Genomic DNA, 23,561 nt, shown 5'->3' with positions numbered 1-23,561 from the left:
TCAGCATTTATTTTTGCGTTCTCTTACATATGCGGCTTCAATTGCATGATGAGTATTGGATAAATGTTTGTTCTGTTTATCACTACTGAATCTAATCTTTTTCTAGTTCCTTGGCTCTAGAATATTCTATTGCAGGGAACTATACTGAATGTACACAAGAAATTTGCTTACCTTATGATAAGAACAAATTCACCTGCCCCAGTCAATGTGAAAGTTAAAATCTCCCCTCAAAATCACCCTTTCTTATGTGCATCTTTTCATTTTACAGGGTCTCAATACACAAGTGCCCCATGACATGTAAATTTATTTTGTGCTTAACCCATCATGTCTCCACAGCCTATAAACATATGTTAATATTTTCTTTTATGATGAAATAATGTTGTATTTAATTTGAGAAGTATTCAGTATATGTGTATATTTTATCTCTCCTGGCAGACTAAGTTTGTGGAAAAGAATAATGATGCCTTACACATGTCCTTGGAATCCCTGGTGTCAGAATCAAAGGATCCCTTTGTCCGGAAACTCTTTGAAGGAACCAACAACACTAAGGACACAAAGCAGAAAGCAGGAAAATTGAGCTTCATAAGTGTTGGAAATAAATTCAAGGTAGATTCATTTGGAAAACTCCTGTGTTGTAAAATGTTATAATGATATTTGTCAGTCACAAATAGAGATTTCAACTCCCTCATTGTTGTTAAACGACATGTGGAAAGGATGAATATATTTCCCCACAGTTTTTAAAAGCAGGGTATTGGATAGAATTATGAAGCCATTTTATTTCATTCTGATTCAGGAACAAATATATTACGGTTCATTTTAGTTCTTTTTGTAACATTAATTTATTATGGATCCTTTTTTTAAAGCACTTCATTGTTTCTGTGAAGTATTGTTTAGCCATTTTGATCAGCCTTGTGTGATTCTAGTGAACAATTTGTACTAAATTATGGCTTCTTAAAGTTATAAACATCTGTATGCAGAGTGCATAAAAGGATAGATACAAAATGTGTTTCTAACTCTCTCTTACCCTCTCCTTAACTTGCACTGTAACCGATGCTGCAACATTGAGTATTCTTTGTATACAGTACATCTCCAATTATCTGAAATTGGATTCTGTGAAATCCTCAGTTATCCAAAAATTTTAAATAATTTTGGATAAACGAGGCTATCTAAAATTCTCACTTAACCGAAAATTTTCTGGAGCCAAACTGACCGGGGACGTTGGGCTCCCGGTGCCAGCAGCAGCAGACTCTGGGCTCCTGGTGCCGGCAGGGACCTCAAGTTCCTGGCATGAGCGGGGCCTCGGTGGGGAAGTGTCAGTGATCGATGGTGACCAACATTTTTTTTGTGAGGATTAAACATTTTTATGCTTAAAAAGCCTTACCTTATTGTTTGTTGTTTAAATACTGTAACAAGTGATTTGCTGTTGTTACTGGGCTGCTTTTTAAAAAAAATGTCTGGTTCTCTGAAAAAAATGTTTTTCCGAAATAACCTCGGTCCCGACCATTTCGGATAATCGGAGTTGTACTTTATTTGTAGTTACCTCATTTTTTTTGTTTCTCTTTGAACATCAGTGTTAAATAAATTGAGTACCATAAGTTATGTGAGCACATTTCAACTGTAGGTTTAAATCAGAATTTTCTCTTTAATTCACTGTTTAGAATAGCTAATGTTTCAGACTGAATGACAAATGTCAGACGTCAGTGGTAACCCTGAAGGGAGCTTTGGTTCCTTTCCCATTATTCCTCAAATGAATGATATTGAATGACCCATCCTGAACTTCTGTCTCATTCTTTGCAGAGACAGATTTCAGGATCAAATTGAAAATGTGCATACTTGGCCAAGCTATGTTTATTTCTGCACAGGGTGAGGAATAAGCTGTGTTTGCTAGGTCTTTTCTTTCCACCATACCTCTTTGTCTATCAGTTCTTTAAATTTGGTAATATATCTATATTCTATGCCTTTGTCCATCAAGGTTTACCAATCACTTCTCAAAGTCCTTCAGAAATGCAAGTTTGGCGTTGAAACTCACCAGAACCGTGGAATTTTATTGCCACTAGCAAAACCAAGAAGATGATTGTGGACTTTAGAAGGAAGTCAGGGGAACACAACCCAGTTCTCATCGAGGGCTCAGTAGTGGAGAGGGTCAAGAAATTCAAACTCCTGGGAGTCAGCATCTCCGAGGATCTGTCCTGAAGCCTCCATGTTGATGCAATCACAAAGAAGGCCTGCCAGTGGCTATACTTTGTGAGGTGTCTGAGGAGATTCGATATGTCACCAAAAACTCTCAGAAACTACAGGTGTACTGTGGAGAGCATTCTGGCGGGTTGCATCACTGCCTGGTATGAAGGAGCTAACTCTCAGGACAAGAATAAACTCCAGAGGGTTGTTAACTCGGCACCAGACATCACTCTATCAAGATCATCTACATGAGGCAGTGTCTTACAAAAGCAGTCTCTATTCTGAAAGACCCCCACCACCCAGGCCACGCCCTCTTCACTCTGCTATCTTCAGGGAAAAAGGTACAGGAGCCTAAAGACGAGCACTCAACAGCTTCTTCCCTGCTGCCATCAGATTCCTGAATAATCGATGAACCAAAATCACTGCCTTACTTTTCATGCACTACTATTTTTAATTTTTTTTATTTATAGTTAGGTTTTAAGATGGTTTATAATATGAATGTTTGCTCTACGATGCTGCCACAAAACACTGAATTCCATGACTTGTTAATGACAATAAATTCTGATCATTTGGACTATCGATCTGTATAAACCAAGAGCACATAAATAGTTGCAAGTGTGCATTGGACAGTGCATCATCAAGTACAACAGCACCAAGTGTCAGATCAGAATAAAGCCAGGCTAGAGATTTGCACAATTAAAATCTTGATAAATAATCTCTTCAATGTAAGATTATATACTGCATTTTTAAATTTAAATTTTTAAAAAATTAATAAATGGAACATTAAACATACTGAAATTAAAGTTAAAATCCCCAAGGTGTTATCTGAAATGCTCATTGATCTCCTCTTACTGCCCAATGCTTATTTCTGATGTTTTCTCCTAATCTCTCCTACTTATAGTAAAGCTGATTTTTAGTCCTGGTCTTTTCCATCTGCTTCCTGCTTCTTTTCCCCAGGATACTGGTTTGATCTGAGTTATTCCAATTCAGGATGAGTAATGGGGAGGTTGGGAAAGAAAAAATAGAAAACAACCAGACAGCAGGTAAATCATTGCTCCTACAATCACATATCTGTTACAACGCTACCTTCACTCCTTATGGTTGGTTGTTTCAGGTGCCATTTTAACTCTTTCTACACTGGACTGGTTGAAGACCAAAGCCTCACAAAATGTTTATCACAAAAATCAATAATTCTTGAACAATGTGTTGATTTTCTGTGCCTATTGTAATATCACAAATGGCTCCAGCATCTGCTATCTTTCATACCATTAATGCTCGCCATTAAATCAACAAACATTTCAACCCACTGTTTATAATCAGATCGTTATAGAGGGAAGGAACCTAGCTGCTGAGTGCATATGTGTTTCTGCGGATTCTTTCACCTGCTCTTTTAAGTGCAGTGGTGGGGGGTTGCTGTAGGAAATTGTAAATGTTTTTGGCCGATTTCCATTTTTATCAATAACATCCCAAATTTACACATTATGAAGGAGAAAATTGTTCTCACAAATGAAGGCAAACCAGAAGCAGAACCATATATTTAATTTATTAACTTTTGCTAGCAAACATTTTACACATGAAGGTTTCTTTTCCACGCCAGTGTTATGGCATTTATTTTCATTGTAGTTTAGTATCATCACTCAGACAGAAACCAAGTGATCAAAATATTTAACAGGGGAAGCTTCAGTCAGCGCCATAGATTTTCAAATGTTTGCAGTGCATTTTCAGTGTTTGCCACCTGTCTAGTTTTGTCTTCCTTTTTTTTCCCTCATAGTTTTGCAAAATAGGAGGTGGTCATTTGTCTTCCCAACTCTGGGATTAATCCCATTCCCCCACTGATTTACTTGTATACAATTCTCTCTCATGCCTCTCGATTTTATCCTAATTATCATACTGACAACCTGCACATCAAGACCAATTTAGGATAGCCAATTAAACTATCACCCAGTACTTCTCTGAGATGTGGGAGGAAACTGGAGCACCTAGAGGAAATGCATGTGCTGGCAAGAAAAATAGTGCCAGTAGCCAGGATGTTCTTCCCTCTTCTGCCAACACTGGCAGCTTTCTTAAGTGGCCACTTTTTTTTCTTCTTTTAACTTGGATGTTGATAGTAGTGATCATACCTGATCCCGATGCTTTCTTCACTCACTCTTCCAGCAGGAGTCACTGAGCAAGGAATCCTGAATGATGTTCTACCTTTCCCCACAAGACCAGGGAAGTTGAGCTGATTGTGTTCCTCTCATTGCTCAGCTTGGATAGTGAGATTGAGACTGGGACTCCTTGCTCTGCATGGCTCATTGCAAATCAATGCCATGTATTCAGCCACTGGAGTCCCAGAAGAGGTTGGTCATTGTTTTTGGTTGATGGGTTCAGACCGACCAAGTTGGTGTGTGGCCATCATTCCATTCATGGGGATGTCCAGCTGCATGCTCCACCTCTCACGTCAACACACCGTTTCAGATGAAAAACCTCAATGTACCTCTGTTTTGCTGCCATTACAATCTTCGAAATTTTTTGTTCACTGAACATCGCACTTCAAATATACCATGAAAGGCCAATTTAATGCTTTGTGCTCTGTTGTGAACTTAATGCCTTGCCAATTTATTTTGCGTCACAGTTTGATAATCCCAGTTAAATACAACTTGAAGTAAAAGTTCCACTGATACAGAATTAGGGAAATGCATGTCGCTGAATATTTGTTTTCCTTCCCATTTCACAGACACAGTTGAACCTGTTGCTTGAAAAGTTGCGCAGCACAGTGAGTACTTAATAATATATTGATGGGGCTGTGTCGCTTAATTAGGCGATGGAGGAAGAATTGGGGGGGGGGTGTGGTTAATAAAAGCCAGTGAAGTTGATATTAATGCCATCCAGTTGGAAGATACCCAGTCTGAAGATGAGGTGTTGTTCTTCCAATCTACAGGTGGTCTCAGTCTGGTAGTGAATGAGACCATGGACAGACATGTCAGGAAGGAAATGAGATGGAGAATTGAAAAGGGTGGCCACTTGGAGATGTGCGTTATTGCATGTCAGATCTTTTCTGTCTGCAAGTGGGTGGATAACTTGCTCTGTTCTCATGTCTTCAAGTTGGACTGGGTAAACCTGCTCTGTCCAGTGGGAACATTGGTGCTGGTCGGTCCTGGGGAGCTGATGCTCCGGGTGGAGGGGCAGTAAGGGGTTAAGTAACGGTTGTTGAGGTGTGGGTCACTGGCTGGAGAGAGGGACGGTTTGGGATTGTTCTCGAATAAAGATTTTTTTACTTAGCTGATAATAGGAAGAGATGGTTCTACTGGAGTGAAACAGGTTGTGTGTGATGAGCAGTGATGTATGGTGCTCATCTTTCTTCCAATTAGGGCTCCAGCTTCATTCGATGCATCAAGCCCAACCTCAAAATGACAAGTCATCAGTTTGAAGGGGCACAGATTCTCTCACAACTTCAGTGTTCAGGTGAGGTTAGCTTTTCATTTGTTTTGGTCAGTACCTGGCTTGTCCTCCAATGCACATTGAATCAAGCTTGTTTGTTTTCCTGCATCTCTTCTGTTCTTGCTGCATTCCAGATATCTAGAGGGCCTGGTCTGTGCTCACTTAATCCCCTCCCAATCAGGATAGCCTCCAGTGTTGTCCATGTCCCACTCTTGGTCCACTAATTGTGAAACAGCCTCAATCATGCAGTTTGAGAGAATCAGGACACCTCCCAGGGATGACCAGGTGAATCAGGATACCTCCCGGGGATGTCATTGGTGAGCAGCAGCAATCATCAAGGGTCCACACCACCCAGCACATACCCTGTTCTCGCTGCTACCATCAGGAAAGAGGTATAGGTGCCACAAGACGTACCTCCAGGTTCTGGAACAGCTGCTACCCCTCCACCATCAGTCTCCTCAACAACAAACTCAATCAGGGACTCATTTAATGACTTTTAAAGATTTTCTTTTTCTCTCTGTATTGCACAGGCAGTTTGTTTACATTTTATTTGTTTACATGTACACCAAGGCTTTCCTGACCTCTTCTTCCATCCTTTTTACACCTTTTCAGGCATACATTGATTAGTTTGTCTTCAAAGTTCAAATTTATTATCAGATTACATATATGACATCAGGAGCGTTGCCAGGTTCTAATGTTAGAGGGAATGAGCATACGAAAAAGGCACCACAACTACTGTGCCCTGCGCGCTTACACGTTTTGCAACCAGTACACAAAGGAAATTCATGTGCTCACAAAAGGTTAGTTACCTAAAATAATGTAGATCAATATATAGAAGAAAATCTTAACTAAATTCTTAACTTCTGGCCCTTGGTTTTACGTGTCGAAACATCCCGGCCAAGACACGGCGCTTCTGGCACGAGTGCCCACTCTCCTTCTGATGAGTGTCCTAAGCTGAAGCTGCTGACTGCTTCACTGTGACTTGCATTCCACGGCATGAAGAGATCTTGCTTGCTGTCCACAGGTTGGACCACATCTCCCAATCCCAGCTCTCCTTGTGGGAAGAGTTTGTTTCTTGGGAGCGGGATAGCACTCATTGGCAGAGGAGCCGACAGCACAGGAGGAAATACATCAGAAGACATTGTCCAAATTGAATCGGTGGTGCTTGTAGGACCTGCTGTCCCTGAGTTCCTTTTTACCCTTGAGACCACGATATCGTTTGTTGTATTTTGGAACTTCCCGACCACTCATGGACCGAAGAGAGGGGTGTGGAGTGACTGTGTGTCAGCCAAAATGCGGCTGTGTGTGTACATGCTTGTGTGTATGTATGCATACATGTATGTGTTTGTGTGTCTGTTTGTCTTTGTGAGACTTTGTGTGTGTGTGTGTGTGCACAGAAGCCTATTCCTGTGAAGTGTGTCCATCATTTTGTTGTCCAAACAGTTACTAATGTGGTGCATGATGTGACTGTGTATGTGTGTGTGTGTGTGTGTGAGACTCCATGCAGTGTGTGAATATTGGAGAGTTATTGTGGACAGAATGAATCACTGTGCGTCTTTCCTATAAAGAGTGCATGAAATTTAGGTGTGTGGTTGATTGGGGGAGGATATAGACTCGAGGGGCCAAATGGCCTATTCCGTGTTGTGTGATTCTTGGATTGCATGAGTGTTCAAGAAAGCAACTTGCAGATGCTAGAAATCCAAAAGAAACACAAACAAATGGTGAAGGCACAACGCTGATCTTGCCAAGTATTTTCCAGCAGTTTGTGTTGCCGCGGTGAAATGTTTGTGATTTCTGAGTGTGTGTGGGCAAATTCTGTTTGCCTGCGGGTAGATTTCCTGCTCATTCCCGGGGGTGAGGACATGTGTTGCGAATTGCTCCCCAAGGCCAGCTCCTCGCACGTGGAATGTGGACAGACTGGGGGAGTCCTTGGTGCACAAAATAAACAAGCCATCCCTGCGAAACACCGATAGCCCACCAGCAGAAGCGCACCAAAGGAGTCCCGCTAGCACACAGCTCAAAAAGGCGCCACCTCCGAAGAATGTCACCAGCTACTTCGCTGCATGATATCACATACAACCCTGAGATTCTTTTTCCTGCGGGCAAGGCAGGATTACCACTTATTAGTAGGGGAAAAAGACTTTATTCAAGAATATACGTATGCAATATTCCTTGGCTTACCACTGATGCGACTTACGGCCATCCGTAAGTACAAATGAAATATAAATATTATGCATTTATGGTGAAAGTTGGACCTATCAATGGAAAATAAAACCTCTTGAGAGAGCCATGTTGAATTTGACAAACTGTAACACGGATACAGTGCAATTCCGATATACGTCCATCCGAGATTCGACCGGTTGGCCAGAATGGAACATGGACATAAAAAACAAATTAAAAAATGTAAACAAACTGTGCAATACAGAGATGAAAAGAAAATTGATAAAGTGCAAAAGTAAGAGTCTTTAAATGAGTCTCTGATTGAGTTTGTTGTTGAGGAGTCTGATGGTGAAAGTAAATCAGCTATTCCTGAACCTGATGGTGCAAGTCTTGTTGTACCTATACTTCTTTCCTAATGGCAGCGGTGAGAACAGAGCTTGTGCTGGGTGGTGTGGATCCATGATGATTGCTGCTGCTCTCTGGCGGCAGTGTTCCCTGTAGATGGTGGGGAGGGTTTTGCTTATAATGTCCTGAGCTGAGTTATCTGTTGGGAAGCAAAACTAACAGTAGTTGTTCGATGTGGCAACATTTAGTTAAAGCATCACTTAAAGCATCAGTTTTCCCTTAATCCATTGATCCAGGCAAGAACTTCCAGTTATCCTTTCAAAAGGACTTAATCAGGTCAACCTGTTTGAAGTCACTTGAGTACTGCATAGGGGTACATATGATGCTTCAGGTCTTGATTTTCCACCTTGGCGGTTTTTTAGATTATTTCTGTTTCCATGTCCGATTCATTCTTTCCACCTATTCCGATGACTGTAGGTAATGTGGACAGTGCAGGCCCTGTATGATGTTCAATAATCAACTAACTTGCTGACTTACTGTGCCAGTGAAATGTACTCATTAATCAAAATTGATGCTAGTTTGGATGCCCCATTTTGGGATAAAATTTTAATCTGAGGTCTTGGCGATCTCTCCAGCTGTTGCTTTTCACTCCAGGATGCAATTTAACTTTATTGATATGCCCTCAGAATAAAATGATAAAATGACAAATTCTTTTGTTAGTCTGGATTTAGTTCCTCTGAAAGGTTATAAGTGTGACTTTTGCTGATCTCAGTGTCTCTGTCTCTATTGTGCAGGCATGGTGTCTGTACTGGACCTGATGCAAGGAGGATTCCCATCGCGTGCTCCGTTCCATGAACTTTACAACATGTACAAGAAATACATCCCTGCAAAGCTCTCCAGGTTGGACCCCAGGCTCTTTTGCAAGGTACTGATCAAATGAACGCTTTGACATTCTCTCAGGTCGTCATATGAAGGTGCATCTTGTCAATTGACTCAGCGGGAGTTAGTTTTTGGATCACAGTTTTCTGGTGTCCATTGGGCATTTGTTGACAGTGCAACACTTGAAATGCCTGGAAGAACGAAAAAAATTAAGCCAAAGTTGTAGACAGTACCAGAAGATCAGGAGAACTTCCACCCCAATTCCGTGAGCTCTGTGACTGAGAAGGCCAACATGAGATCACAGTAGATTTTGAGATGCTCCACAGGGTGGACGGGCAGTTTGGGAGGTAGTGAATACCTTCAATTTTACTGGGTCCTTGCGTCCCAGATAAAAAAGACTCATGATTTGCAGTGCTACTCCGAATGGGGCTTCTCTGTTTTGAATTCCTGTGAGTTGGTTGTTGGAGACTCAAAGGCATTTGAAGCATTTCATCCATCTACTGATGAGCTCTAGTTGTGATGTGGCTGAGAGTGGCATATCTGTGTCAGAGGTCTGGTGTCAAGAATGTGAAGGGTCTGGGGACTTTGACCTGAACTGGACTCTGATCCATTTATCCTGCCAATGGATTTGGACACCTCTCCATGGCTTTGATATGGCTGCTCTCTGTTGTCCAAAGCTTGGAACTATTTAGTAGGACAGGGTAGACCACGGGGTTTATGCCATATTTCAGGTCTTCATTATTGAATGCACATCTCCTCAGGTGGCCAAAGGCTGTGCTGGCAGAATGGAGCCAATGGTGTATTATAAGTGGGACATCATACTTTGATTATGGGGTTCATGCTTTCCAGGTTCTCAATGCAGACCTTCATGGAGTGGGGTTGAGCAGTGTGGATAACTTTGTTTTGGGATATTTATTGCAAAGCCTATCCTTTTGTTCATTTAAGAGAAGTCAGTGACAACTTTTTGCTCACCCTCCAATTGTGTATATGTACAAGTGTTACCTAGCTGAAGTCTGAGCTGGATGACCATGCCTCTAGAGAGGCGGTGATGCAGAAACAATTTCACTGATCTACTGACAGATTTACCACCATCTCTTCCTCATCCCAGGTGAGAGATATGAAGCTCCAAATAGCATATCTCCAGTCAGTAACTAGCTTTACAATGGCTTTTTTCTCACATATCCTAATGCAGGATATGAACATAACAAATGTTGAAAGCACTGGAAAGTGTGAACAGATGTTTCTAGTCATGGGAGAGTCCAGAACCAGAGGGCACAGCCTCAGAATAAAATGACATCCCTGAAGAACAGAGATGATGAGAAATTCTTTCCATCAGAGAGTGGTGAATCTGTGGAATTCATTGCCACAGATGGCTATGGAGGCCAGGTCATTGGGTATTTTTAAAGCAGAGGTTAATAGGTTCTTGATTAGTAGGGGTTGAGAAAAAAATACATCAGCTATGATTTGAATGGTGGAGCAGATTTGATGCACTGAATGGCTCAATTCTACTATAAGTCTTGTGTCTTAAAGACTTCTGTTTTCCGAGTTGCCGCCTTTTGAAAGGTGCTGTTTAGGGTGCACAATCCAAAGGCAATGTTTGTGCAGAAGGGGCTCTACCGCATTCTTGCTTATTTTTATCACTAGATTATCATCACTTGGGAAAAAAGTGTATTTTTTGCTTGAGGGACCTTGTTGTCTACAAATTGGTTGCAGTGATGTACCAAGTAACAGTGACTGGACTATAAAAATAATTCAGTGAAATGCTGTGAAGGGCAGCACAGTTGGCATAGCAGTTAGTGCAACACCTTTACAGTGCCAGCGATTGGGAATGGACCAGGGTTTGAGTCCCACACTGTCTCTAAGGAGTTTGTACATTCTCCCCGTGTCTGTGTGGGATTCTCTGGGAGCTCTGGTTTCCTCCCACCATTCAAAACGTACCAGAGGTGAAGGTTAATAGGGTGTAAATTGGGTGCAATGGCCTTATTACAGTGCTGTATGTCTAAATTTTTAACAATAAACCACTTCATGAAGACGTAAATTGCAAAAGGTGGATAAATCCTGGGTCCTGACCAAGTAGGTCGTAGGAGATTGAGGGAAGCTAGTGAAGAAATTGCTGGGCCTTGCTGGAGATTTTTATAATTGTGTTTGTCACAAGGAAAGGACCAGAAGGCTGGAAAGGTCATTGTACCTTTATTTAAGAAAGGCTGCATGGGAAAGTCAGGGAGCAGTGAGCCTATTATCATTGGTGAGATAATTACTGGAAGACATTCTGAGAGAAAGGATCTGCCTGTATTTGGAAATAAGTTAGTAATTTGGAATAGATAGGATGGTTTTGTGCACGGGAAAGGACATAATTAAGGTAGAGATGTTGCAGAAAAAAATGGCAAGTATGTTACAGGACTGAATGGCTTGCGACGTAAGGAGAGGCTGGATAGGCTGAGATTTATTTTTCCTGGAGCGAGAGGCTGCAGGTTGAACAGAGTTTTATAATCTTCTGAGGGCATTGATAGGGTAGATAGTCACATTCTGTTTCCCAAGGTAGAAAAGGGTAAAACTTTAGGGTACAGATCTACACGAGAGGGGTAAGATTTGGAAGGGACTTGAGAGGGATTTTTTTTTTAATGGTGGTTGATTCTGAGGATCAAGCTGCCAGAGGAAATGGTAGAGGCAGGGATATGGGCCAAATGCAGGTAAATGCTCAGGAAGGTATCTTGGTTGGCATGGATGAATTGGGCTGAAGGGACTGTTCCAATGTTGTGTGACTCTAAATGAATACAGTGAAAGTGAAGTTAGATATTGTAAATATAATCCACACTGAATGAGCCTGAATGTAATGGTGTTCTGTTTTTCATACAAGAATCTAAGTTGTAAGAGAAGGAATACAAGCAAGTTTGAGACTGAAGGGACACCACTCAGAATCACTCTTATCAGTAATCGTGGTTTATTAGCTGAAACGCTTCATGTTATGTTATGTTTCCCTCTTATTTCCTAGGCACTGTTTAAAGCTTTGGGTCTCAATGAAACTGATTACAAGTTTGGTTTGACCAAAGTCTTTTTTCGACCTGGCAAGGTAATAAAACCTTTTACCTGATATTTTATGAACGTTTAGCTTTTGGTGTCTGCTTCCTCTGTAATGACGTTAAATTCGCAGGCTGACCTAATCATTAGTCAGAATCCAGCGGTGGCTACTTCTGATCTGAAATTTAAATCTAAATCTGGTCAATGAACAGATGGTGAGATCTGAAAACCTGGAAGTCTGGTTCCTTGTGCAAAACCACAGCAGTACAGAGAGTAACTATGAGATGTTGTCTTTTTTACCATTGAAAGCCAAGGAACCTCAGGACAAGATGATGTTAATGCATTGTGTTCAAGTTTGCTGTCATCTGTACCAAGATGTGGTGATAAACTTTGTTTTGTGAGCAGACCAATTAGACATCTCATACACAGTACAACAATTCAGACACAGGACGGCAGTGCAAGATTACAGAGAGATCAGACAGCATGGAGCAAAGGAGCATAATTTTACGACTTTGAAGTTAATCCAGGAGTCTGATAGAGGGAAAAGGAATTGCCTTAAATCTAGTGTGTGATCTCACACTCATTACTCTTCTTCCAGACGTGAGGGATATGAAGAGAATGTGGCTGGGGTCAGATGAGTCTTTTCACATGTTGGCTGCTCTCCAAGGGCAGAGTTGATGGAAGGGAAGGGGTGGTGTTATGTAACTTGAGCCATATTCATAATTCTGCAGTTTCTATGGCCTTGGGCAGAGCAGTTCCTATCCCACACAGAGATGCACTCTGATAGGATAGTTTCATTGGTACATCTGTAGAATTTGTGAAGGGATGCTGGTGACTTGCCAAATTTCCTCAGGATTCTGAGGAAGTTAAGCCACCTCTATTTATTATTCATACCATGCTCACACAGTAAAGGCGAGATAGCATTTCTCCCGGACCACATAGCATATATATCTAAACAGAAGTTAAACACATTGAAATATTAAAATATTAAGACATTCACAGTAAAAGTCCACAGTACACTATTCACATATGTGTTGGGAATTCAGGAGCCTGATGGCTTGGGGGAAAATACTGTTTCCCAATCTGGACGTAATGACCTGAGTGCTAAGGTACCTCCTACCAGATGGCAGAAGGGAGAACAATTGACATGAGGGGGAGGTGGAGTTTATGTTTACCTGCATTGAGTGTTGTAGATGTCCTTCATGGTAGGAAGAGAGCCCTCAATGATCTTTTCTGCTGACTTCACTATCCTCTGCAGGGTACAGCTTCCAAACCTGGTGGTGATGCAGTTGCACAGGATGCTCTCAATACATTCTCTGTAGAATGTAGTGAGGATGGAGGGTGGGAGAAGAACTTTCCTCACCTTTCGCAGGAAGTAGAGGAGCTGCTGGGGTTACTTGGCTATGGAACTGGTGTTAAGGGGGCTGGTGAGATTCTCCACCAAGTGCACTCCAAGGAGCTTGATACTCTTGTCTACCTCAATGGTTGAGCCATCAATGGACAGCAGAGCGAGGTTCCCCTTGTCTTTCTGGTCGACGACCATCTCTTTTGTTTTATTAATGTTCAGATACAGGTTCTTGGCTCTGCACCAGTCCATCAGTGACTGCACCTCATCTCTGTATGCCGACTCCTCATTCTTACTAATAAGGCCCACCAGGGTCACGTCATCAGCAAACTTGATGATGTGATTCGAGCTGTGTTTAGCTGCACAGCCATGGGTCAGCAGAGTGAACAGCAGTGGACTCAGCATTCATCCCTTCGGGGCCCCCATGCTCAATTTGGTGGTTTTGGAAGTGCTGTTACCATTCCGGACCACTTGAGGTCTCCCCTTCAGGAAGTCAAGAATCCAATTGCAGAGGGAGGTGTTAAGACCCAACAGGTTCAACTTCCTTATCAGGTACTGTGGTATGATTGTATTGAATGCCGAACTGAAATCGATAAACAGCAGTCCAACATATGACTCCTGGTGTTCTTTCTTTGCTTTTGTATTGATGTGGGTGGACCAGGGCAGGTCACTGGAGATGTTCACATCAAGAAGCTTTAATCTACTATCTCTACCCCAGCAACACTGATGTGGACTGGGGAGTGAGTTCCATCCCTCTACCAGAAGTCTATGACCAACCCCCTGCTTTTGATGGCCTAAGATTTAATTTGCAGGTATTTATTTTCCTGTAATGTATGCAAAGAGAATGGATTGGATCATTCACAATCATGCCATCTGTGTGTTTCACATGGCTGCACCTGATTTATGCACTGCATCACCCTTAAGACCTGGCTGTCACACCCATTGCAGAAAGTCCGTGCAGTTCTTCTCAGGACAGCTTGCTGCTCAAATGCCTTTAAACTCTTGAAAAATATCTCTCCAATCAGAGACACAGATAAGAAGCTACTTAAAAAAAATATAATGCTGAAAGATAGCTTGGCTTTTAGGAACTCGGTCTGAGTTTAAAGATGAAGTAAGTAAAGGTCAACAAGCCCACACTCTTTAATCAAGATTAATGCTGGGGACTGAATGCCTGGGGAAGCCAACTCCTTTGCTCACTCTTTGTGCTGCATCCACTGAAGGTGTAGAGTCCATCAATGGACCAGGGATCAGATGCATCTCTGACCTTTGGATTCCAATGCAGCTTAGCCATTAGACCGTTTTCAAAAGTAATATGAAAACAATGTATATTTTAGATTAGAAAGCGATGGAGTTCGTAATTCATGGAGTTTCACCTTCCGTGGGGCAGATTGCAGTTAGTGCAATGCTATTACAGCCCCAACATCCCAGGTTCAAATCCAATGTTGTCATGGACTTTGCACCTTCTCCTCGTGTCTGCTTGGGTTTCCAATGTGTGCTCTGGTTTCCTCCCCCCCTTTAATGTTAATTGGGGTATTTGGGCGGCGCAGACTCATGGGATGGAAGGGCCTGTTACCGTACTATATTTCTAAATTTAAAAACAACTAAATAAGTAAAATGATGTTCCATTGTGTGTATTTGTAAGAAGGCAAATAACAAAGCAAGTTTGAATTGCCTGCATTTGAGATAATACCCCAAATGGAAATGTTTAATATAAAGAGATTAATATTCCAAGGTTTAATTTTAAGTTCTCAAACCAGTCACTACATCAAGTCTCTTGAATTGCATGGTTTTCAGGCTATTGAATTAGGTTTTTAAGTTTTGTAAATTTAGACATACAGCGCGATAACAGGCCCTTCCGGCCCACGAGCCCATGCTATTCAATTACACCCAATTAACCGACAGCCCCTTTTTTTGGAAGTGTGGGAGGAAGCCGCAGCACCTGGAGGAAACCCATGCAGATGTGGGGAGAACATAAAAACTCCTTACAGGCAGTGCCGGATTTGAACCAAGTCGCTGGCGTTGTAACAGTGTTGTGCTAACCGCTACGCTAACTGTACCTCCTCAGTTATGAAGTAAGGTTCAGATGCAGGGTCTCCAAACAGAAACAGAGATAATCTCTTTTCCTCTACAGATGTTGCCTGATTTTTTTTTAGTTCCTTCAGCAGTTTGTTTTTAGATCTAGGTTCAGATGATTTGTTCGCATATTTTATTTCACCAAGCTTCTGGATGTCCATAGAATGTAAGTGAAAATGAAGAACATTTCCTTAGCAGGCAGTAATGCATACACCCATCTTGCACTTTGTGCAAGGGTTATCAGGTCTGTGGGGAAAATCCTGCTTCACATGAGGAATTACCTCTAAATCCCTTCCCAAATTGTGCTCTCAGTAAACTAAAAATTTGAAAATAATGCAACTAATTATCATCCAATTAGATGTTCGCTGTCAGAAAAACATCCTTTACTTCTTCCAAGTGTGATGTTTGCATAACTCTGAATCAAAAAATATCCAAAATCATTTTTTTTTAAAAACCTTCGGTTTTTAATGGTCAGATGTTTTTTTTGGCTTGCATTTGTCTCGTCTTGATTAACCTAGGTGTTCCAGAATAATGTGGGAAATTTGGTCATCCTATTGCTCAGCAAGTTGGCTACATCATGAGCTGGGGGTAAATATAAGTACGCTGCTGTTGGGCCAACCTCTAAATTGAGGCTGGGGGAACAAAGCTGTGTTGAAGACGGATTCATGTCGATAGATTGTCATGACCTAGTAATCTTTGCGTGCAAGCAGATTTGGGAGTCACTTCCAGAACAGAATTAGGCTGTTATATGAAGAAGAACCAAGTATAGGATAAAAAGAAAGGCGGAGCAAATTTGATAGCTATTTATGCAGTCAGTTCAGGCATGCTGAGCCAATGGGAGGCGCCGTGTGCACAGTTCTGAATCCTCATGCATTTTGTTTGAAAACTCTCATTGAGATGGTAACCTGCATATTTTTGGTGAGTGCATTGAAAGCTTTTTAGCAAAAGCAACCAATATGACACTTTGCACTATCAGTCAGCACCTGGAAGGGGAGGGAATCCAATTGCGCATCGAGTATTCTGACTTGCAGTGCTGAGGCCAATTTTATTTAATTGTGTTTGCTCAGTTTGCAGAGTTCGATCAAATCATGAAGTCTGACCCAGAGCATCTGGCAGTGTTGGTGAAACGAGTGAATTATTGGCTCATTTGCAGCCGGTGGAAGAAGGTTCAGTGGTGTGCATTGTCTGTCATTAAATGTACGTCCAGTCCAGAGTGTGGCTGACCAGCCTGTATAATAATAATATAGCTGCACACGCTCACACTACCATAACATTCTATTAAAATGATAATGGAGAATAATGCTGGAAATTTATTTAAATGCTTATGAAGTCATCAGGCACATTCCTTGTTTCTGCTGAGATCTTCACTGTTCTCTATTTCTATTTTTTTTCCTTCTGTGGATTTGGTCAGTGCAAACAGGCTCGGAATTTATCACCTTCCTTTAACTGATTTCAGACAGCACTACCTCATGGCTCCAGCAACCCAGATTCACACCTGACTTTGGGGTGATGTCTGTGTGGAGTTTGCATGCTCTTCAAGTGACCAAGTGGAATAACCTTGGTGGTCCAGTTTCCTGCCACATCCCAAAGACTAGCATATGGATAGGTTAATTGGCCACAGTAAATTGGCCCTTTTGTGAGAGTGAGTGGCGGGGGTCTGGAGGAGTTCATAGAATTGTGAAGAGAATAAATAGACTTAGTAGAAATTGATCTTGGATGGTCAGCATGGATTTGGTGGGCCAAAGGGCCCGTTTCTCTGCCATATCTCTCTATATCCTCTGAGGCTGCTTTGACCACCTGCAGCCCATGTGGTGAAGTGAAACCTGCAAGTCTACAGATGCTGTGATTGTAGTAAAAACACAAATTCTGGAGGAACTCAGCAGGTCTTCCAGTGTCTATAGGTGATAAAGATGTATAATCGACATTTTGGGTTTGAACATTTCTTCAAGGTATGAGTAAAAAGCAAGACAGGCATGTGAATAAAAAGCCTGGGGAAAAGGAAAAAAAAAGAGCAGGGAGATGATAACTGGACATCAATAGGAGAAGAGAGGTGAGAATTGATTGGGGGAAGGAGTGGCTCTGTGAATGCAGAGCTTGGGGAAAAGAGTCAGATATGGAAAGAGAGAGAGACAGAGCAAGACAAAAGGAGACAGGGATAGAGGGGAAAATGGAAACTGGAGGTCATTGTTAATGCCATATGGTTGGAGGGTGCCCAGACAGAATATAAAATGTTGTTCCTCTAATTTGTGGGTGTTTTCAATTTGGCAGTGCATGAGACCATGGTCAGACATGTCAGCAAGGGAATGGGGTGGAAAATTGAAATGGATGGCCACTGGGAGATCCATGCTATTGTGGCAGGTAGAGCTGAGATTCTCAATAAAGTGATTTCCCAGCTTGGATCCAGTCTCTCTGAGGTAGAGAGGACCACCACAGAAGCACCAAATGCAGCAGATGACCCCTGCAGGTTCACAAGTGAAGTGTTGCTTCACTTGGAAGGACTGTTTGGGGTCCTGAATGATGGTGAGGGAGCAGGTGTGGGTGCAAGATGAGCACCTCCTGCAGTCACAGGGGTAGGTGCCAAGAGAGCGATTGGTGGGAAGGGAGGAGTTGACAAGGGAGTCACGGAGGGAGCAGTCCCTGTGGAAAACAGAAAGGAGAAAGGAAGATGTTTGATGGTGAGATTACATAGTTGGTGGCATAAATGGTGGATGTGGAGCTAGTGGGGTTGTAGGTGAATGCCAGGATGGAAATTTCAGATTTGATCCATCAATGAAGGTGTTAATGTCAAAGGTCAGTGAGACGATAGAGGTGATGTTCAATGCTCCTTGAGTCCTTGGTCACTTGGGAGGTCAAAATGTCTTGGTGAAATGCAGCACACTGCAGTTACTGTGGCTGGTAGAGGGAATAAATGTTTATGCTAGTGCATGTAATGCCAATCAAGAGGGGTGCCTTGTCTTTGGATCATGCTATTTTTAATTTTAGTGATACAGCAAGGTAGAAAGGCCTTCTGGCTCAGGAAACCCATGCTGTCCAATTCCACACATCTAACATAAACCCTGCATGCTTTGGAGGGTTGGAGGAAACTAGAACACTCGTAGAAAACCCACACAGGTCATGGGGAGAATGCACAAATGCCGTACAGGCAGCTCTGGATTTGAACCTGGGTCGTTGGCAATGTAATAGCATTGCACTATCCTCTACCCTGATTATGCCTTTACACCAAGTGTTGGAGCTGCACTCATCCAGCAAGCAGAGAATTTTCCTTCAAATCCTGATTTTTGCATCCATTCAAATTCCTACCAATCAATGAAAATAGAAGGAGCTTTACAAGTTTTACAATGTCAATGATTTTTCCTCCTTGCTTGCAAAATGTTACATTGCAAGTTTTAAACAGGGTTAGTGTTAAGATTGGATCTTATATTCTCTCACTGAACCATCCTGTTCTCTTCTGGTCTTGTCCGTATTTCCATTTTCCTACAATAGCCATTATATGATCCATCTGAGTGAGACTGCTAATTCCTGCCTAGCTGGTGGTACTTCACTGAAAATACCTGGAAGACCAGTTTCCGATTGCTATCAGTTTCAGGAAGAATATTTGCGGTTAAACAGAGGACACTTTCACTCACTAGTCTGTATCAGGCTCAAATTTGAACATAGTGAAATAGTGGAATTTGGAGTAATGTTCAATTGCAGTGCCCAAAAATGTGATTTCTTTTTGAGAAGGAAAATTCTACGTTAAAATTGGACTGAAATGAAGTCATATTTGTTCTTGGTTAAACCGGGGTGGCCAACGTTTTAATTTTTAATTTAGACCTAAAGGCCATTTTGGTCCACAAGTACGTAACGGGGGTGTATGTTAATTGGGCGGCATGGACTCGTGGTCCGAAATGGCCTGTTACCATGCTGTATGTCTAATAAATTAAAAATTAAAAGGTTGGCCACCCTGAATTAAACCTTTCATGTTGAAAAAAGATCAAAAGTGAATGTGGAACTATGGACAATTTATTAAAAGGTGATTATTCAATTTACTGGTGCAGTGAAGAACAAGATGAAGTATCGAGCACTGGCATGCATTAAGATGCAGAAGACTGTCCGCATGTGGCTATGCAAGAGGAAGCACAAACCACGGTGAGTGATTCACTTCATAAAGGGCCTAAAATGGTCAATTTCTGTGATTTAATTTAATTTAGAGATACAGCACAGTAACGGGCTCTTCTGGACCACAAATCTGCAGCACCCAAATATATCCATGTGACCAATTAATCTTCTAACCCCTATGTCTTCAAACATGGGCATGGGAGAAAACGAGGACTCAGAGGAAACCCACACAGACAATGGGAGAACGTGCAAACTCCTTACAGACAGCGCTGGATTTGAATCTTTGTCACTGTAATAGAATTGCATTAACTTCTATACTAAACTGAATATTTATTATCTATTTTTTTGAGTTCCAAAAATTCAATTAAATAGACTTTGTAGTTTTTAGTTGTATTTTTTTCCACAAAGTCTCTGACCACTGCAGCAAGAAAGAATTTCAGTGCATATATACATGGTACAATATAACCATATAACCGTTTACAGCACGGAAACAGGCCATGTCGGCCCTTCAAGTCCGTACCGGTTCACTTGAACAACTCCACTAGCTCCTCCGCAAACTCCTGAGGAAGTAGAGGCTTTCTTCATGATGCCATTGGTGTGTTGGTTCCAGGAAAGATCTTCCGAGATAGTGACTCCCAAGAACCTACATTTGGTCATCCTCTCCACCTCTCTGTTCAGAAATCTGATGGTGGAAGCCTGCAGACACCATGGTTAAAACAAAAAAATATGACAATAAACTCTATCATTACTTCTGGTTAGCTGAGAACTTGCCAGGAGTTTTAATAATATTTTTTAGAGTACAAGTACACATTAGGAGAGGTTGGAAAAACTTGAGGTATTTTCTCTGCAGTGACAGAGGCTGGGGGTGGGGGGAAGACCTGAGTGCAATTTAAAATGCACTGAAATTCTTCTTGCTTGCAACATCTGCACAGATATGTAAAATGCACTGATTATAAATATGTATAAATTAGTTACAAGACGAGAGGAAAAAAATAGTAAGATATTTATGCAACATAAGGAACACAGTCAGAATCTTTTGCTCAGGGTAAAAATGTCATGCATTTAAATTGAGAGGGAACAAGTATAAAGGATGTGTGTGGCAAAGGGTGGTAGGCGCCAATAACTGGCTGCCAGGGGTAATGGTGAAAGTTGATCTGATAGAATTATTCAGGATAGATACATGAACATAAATGGAGAATGAGAATGGAGGGATATGGATCATGGGCAGGCAGATTCAAGATTCCTTTATTGTCATGTAATAATACAGAATAGGCAATATTACATGAAATTGTCTTCTGCCTGCTGCAAGGCAGACAGAGAATTTCCATTAGTGTTGCCAGCGCCCCTTACAATAAGAGAGAGAGTAGCAAAAGAGTCCCTTCAGAGGCACTGAGTGTCCATGGATTCACCTCCAGCACCTCTGCAGCCTCTGCAGCTGCACAGACTCCTGTTTGATCCATCAGCAACCCTAGCTCCAGATCCAAACCTCCAACGTGATCAAGAAGCCTTTATCGCCCAGGCCCTTTTTGCCCTCAGCATCCACTAGAATTCCAGTCCTGATACCTGGTTCACATGAGCCTGTCTCCAGTAGCCCACAACCTGTGTAGGTTCCTCAGCCACTGAGACCCCCACTGGTCCACCGCCATGGTCACCGTCCTGCAGGGTCATCTCTTTTGTTTCTCATTCTCAATGGGGTTGGGGATGTCCTTCCCATTTCTGGTTCTCTGCACAAGTCCGCTGCTTCTCCAGAGTCTGAAACTTCTCATGACTACAACCAAGCATAGTCGCTGCCATCTTGGGCACAGACTCTGTATTTGCAGGATTTCACATGCAAACACCTTTAGCTCCCTTAATAGCCAATATAAAACCTGTACAGAGTTGCTGGCAAAAGGGCTAGGAGGTTGAAACCTTTGGCGCAGCCCACCCTCCTGGGTCTGAACCAGCAACAGCATTGCCATTACAGCAGCTTAAATTAGTTAGTTTAAATTAGCATCATGGTCAGTACAGACCTTGTGGGCCGAAGGTCCTGTTTCTGTGGTGTACTGTTATAACTGAGAAAATTCGAAGTCTGCTTTTTGTGCTTCACATTTTAGCAGCACGCATTTTGGATAGAAGGAAACTAAAAATGTCTGCTGAGCAATGGTGGAAACTGGAACAGAATTTATAAGGCATCCAAACTGGTGCAGAGCACAGAAGAATATGGTATTAATGCAGGAAAGTGACACGATGGTTGTCGTAGACACAGTGGGCCAAAGGGCTGTTTTCTGTGCTGTGCAACTCTATTTCCATGTACAGATAATGTCTTGACAGCACCACACTCATCATGACCGTCAAAAGATCAACTGGAAGGTGTAGGATCACATTCAATGTGCTTGTTTATTTTTTTTCATGAAGGTCACCATTAATGGAGACCTAATCATTGCATTCTATTAAAGTTCTTTTATTTTTACTTGGAAAGTAAACCAATCCACCAAAATGCTTTGTCGCATTTGTTGTTGCTGACTGCTAATAGTGACCTGAGATAGAAACAGAGGCTGTACGAATACTCAGCAGATCAGGTGGCATCACTGGAGAAGGAAAATCGACAAGGATGAAGGAACCTGTATGAGCTCCTTATGTCACCTTCACAAGCAGCCAAAAGAGATGCAGAACCTTTTACATTTTCACCATCCAGAGACCCATACACATAATTGCTGCCCGACATGAGGGAAACCAGATGGAGAGAGAGTGACTACCTCATGGAACACCTCTATTCAGTTCTCAAGGGGACTGTCTTTTTAATTCTGTCTTGCTTTGTTTCTGGACCTTCTACACTAATCTAAAAAAGCTCAAATGACAATACCATCACCTTCCAACAGGACTTAACACTTGGCTCCATGATCATCTGCTATAGTCGTGCACCCATGTTTTCCCCCTTATTTTCTCTTATTTGTAATTAATTGATTTCACTTATCTTTTGGTGTTTACTTTTCCAGAGTTACCTTTATTTTTACTTGCCTTTCTTGCATTCTTTCACCCAGTCCCTTCACTTTTTTTAATTGACATCACAGAGCTTCCCTTTGTTCCTACTCCAACTGAGACAAAACTGTACATGCGTTAAATTTTTTTTGTCCATTCAAAAGGTCATTAACATGAAAGGTTCTTATTCTCTCTGTTTCTCACACGCACTCGCACTCTATATATATCTTCTCTGTCTTTTTCCTCCCTCCCTCTCCCTCCTCCCCTTCCACCCCCTCCTCTCCCTCCTCCCTTTCCCTTCCTTTCCTCTTCTCCACCCCCCAACAGATGTTGCCTTACCTGCTGACTATCTCCAGCATGTTGTGGTTTGATATCCATCTTATGTGGTTGTGAACATAGAGGATCTGGAGGGACTCAGTGGGCTTGAGAGAAAAATGAAAATGGCAGTAAGTAAAAGAGATAGAAATAGTGGAACTGGAAAGTTTAAAGTTTATTCTAATTGGACTGTCCATGAGAAATGCAATGTTCTTCATGTTCAAGTTTTCTGTTGCAATGACATTGTAATGAACCTTCCCATTACTCTGGCTTTGTAGTTCATGTGCAGGGCTCTGGGCCCATGTGCTGGCAGTAAATGGGTCTTGTACCTTTGCAGCATTGATGGCATGGTGAAGGGGAAATCATTGAAGCAGCGAGTCAATCGTATGACTGAGGTGGTGAAGGCTCTGAAGGAAGGGAAAGCTGAGATGAACAATCAAGTCCAGGAGCTGGATTCATCAATAGATGCTTTTGTCAACAAAATCAAGGTAACCATGGGATTTTGGCAAATTTTCCACCTGTTCCAATTCTCTTGTGTTAGCATTTGAGTGTCTGCACAGAGAAGCCAGAAGTGGAGGATGGTGGTGCACTGAGAGCTGGCCCTACCCCCTGATGACCCTGCCGCCACTGCTCAGCACACTCATTCTCCTAATTTCCATTGAGAATAGATCCAATCTCCTCCACCTCAACCTTCCCTCTTGAGACGACCTCTTCATTCCAGGAATCAACCTGATGAACTTTCACTATACCACCTGCAACCCAGGTATATCCT

At 42.0% G+C, this 23,561-nt stretch overlaps 1 protein-coding gene across 3 annotated transcripts in view; it reads left to right on the top strand.

Annotated features, from left to right (window-relative positions):
* LOC138760866 (unconventional myosin-VI-like) overlaps nt 1-23,561 on the top strand; it is a 366,187-nt gene that overhangs the window by 281,077 nt on the left and 61,549 nt on the right. For all 3 annotated transcript variants that reach the window (XM_069932099.1, XM_069932097.1, XM_069932098.1), the window contains exons 18-25: nt 436-606; nt 4,895-4,933; nt 5,529-5,622; nt 8,898-9,028; nt 11,975-12,052; nt 16,486-16,615; nt 19,456-19,546; nt 23,127-23,277. In XM_069932099.1, coding sequence (XP_069788200.1) covers nt 436-606; nt 4,895-4,933; nt 5,529-5,622; nt 8,898-9,028; nt 11,975-12,052; nt 16,486-16,615; nt 19,456-19,546; nt 23,127-23,277 — 885 coding nt within the window. The remainder of the gene's footprint in view (nt 1-435; nt 607-4,894; nt 4,934-5,528; nt 5,623-8,897; nt 9,029-11,974; nt 12,053-16,485; nt 16,616-19,455; nt 19,547-23,126; nt 23,278-23,561) is intronic.

Source organism: Narcine bancroftii, chromosome 4, assembly GCF_036971445.1.
Source record: "Narcine bancroftii isolate sNarBan1 chromosome 4, sNarBan1.hap1, whole genome shotgun sequence".
Lineage (NCBI taxonomy): Eukaryota > Metazoa > Chordata > Chondrichthyes > Torpediniformes > Narcinidae > Narcine > Narcine bancroftii.
Note: the sequence above shows the minus strand (reverse complement) of the source record. Positions and strands in the feature narration are given on the sequence as shown.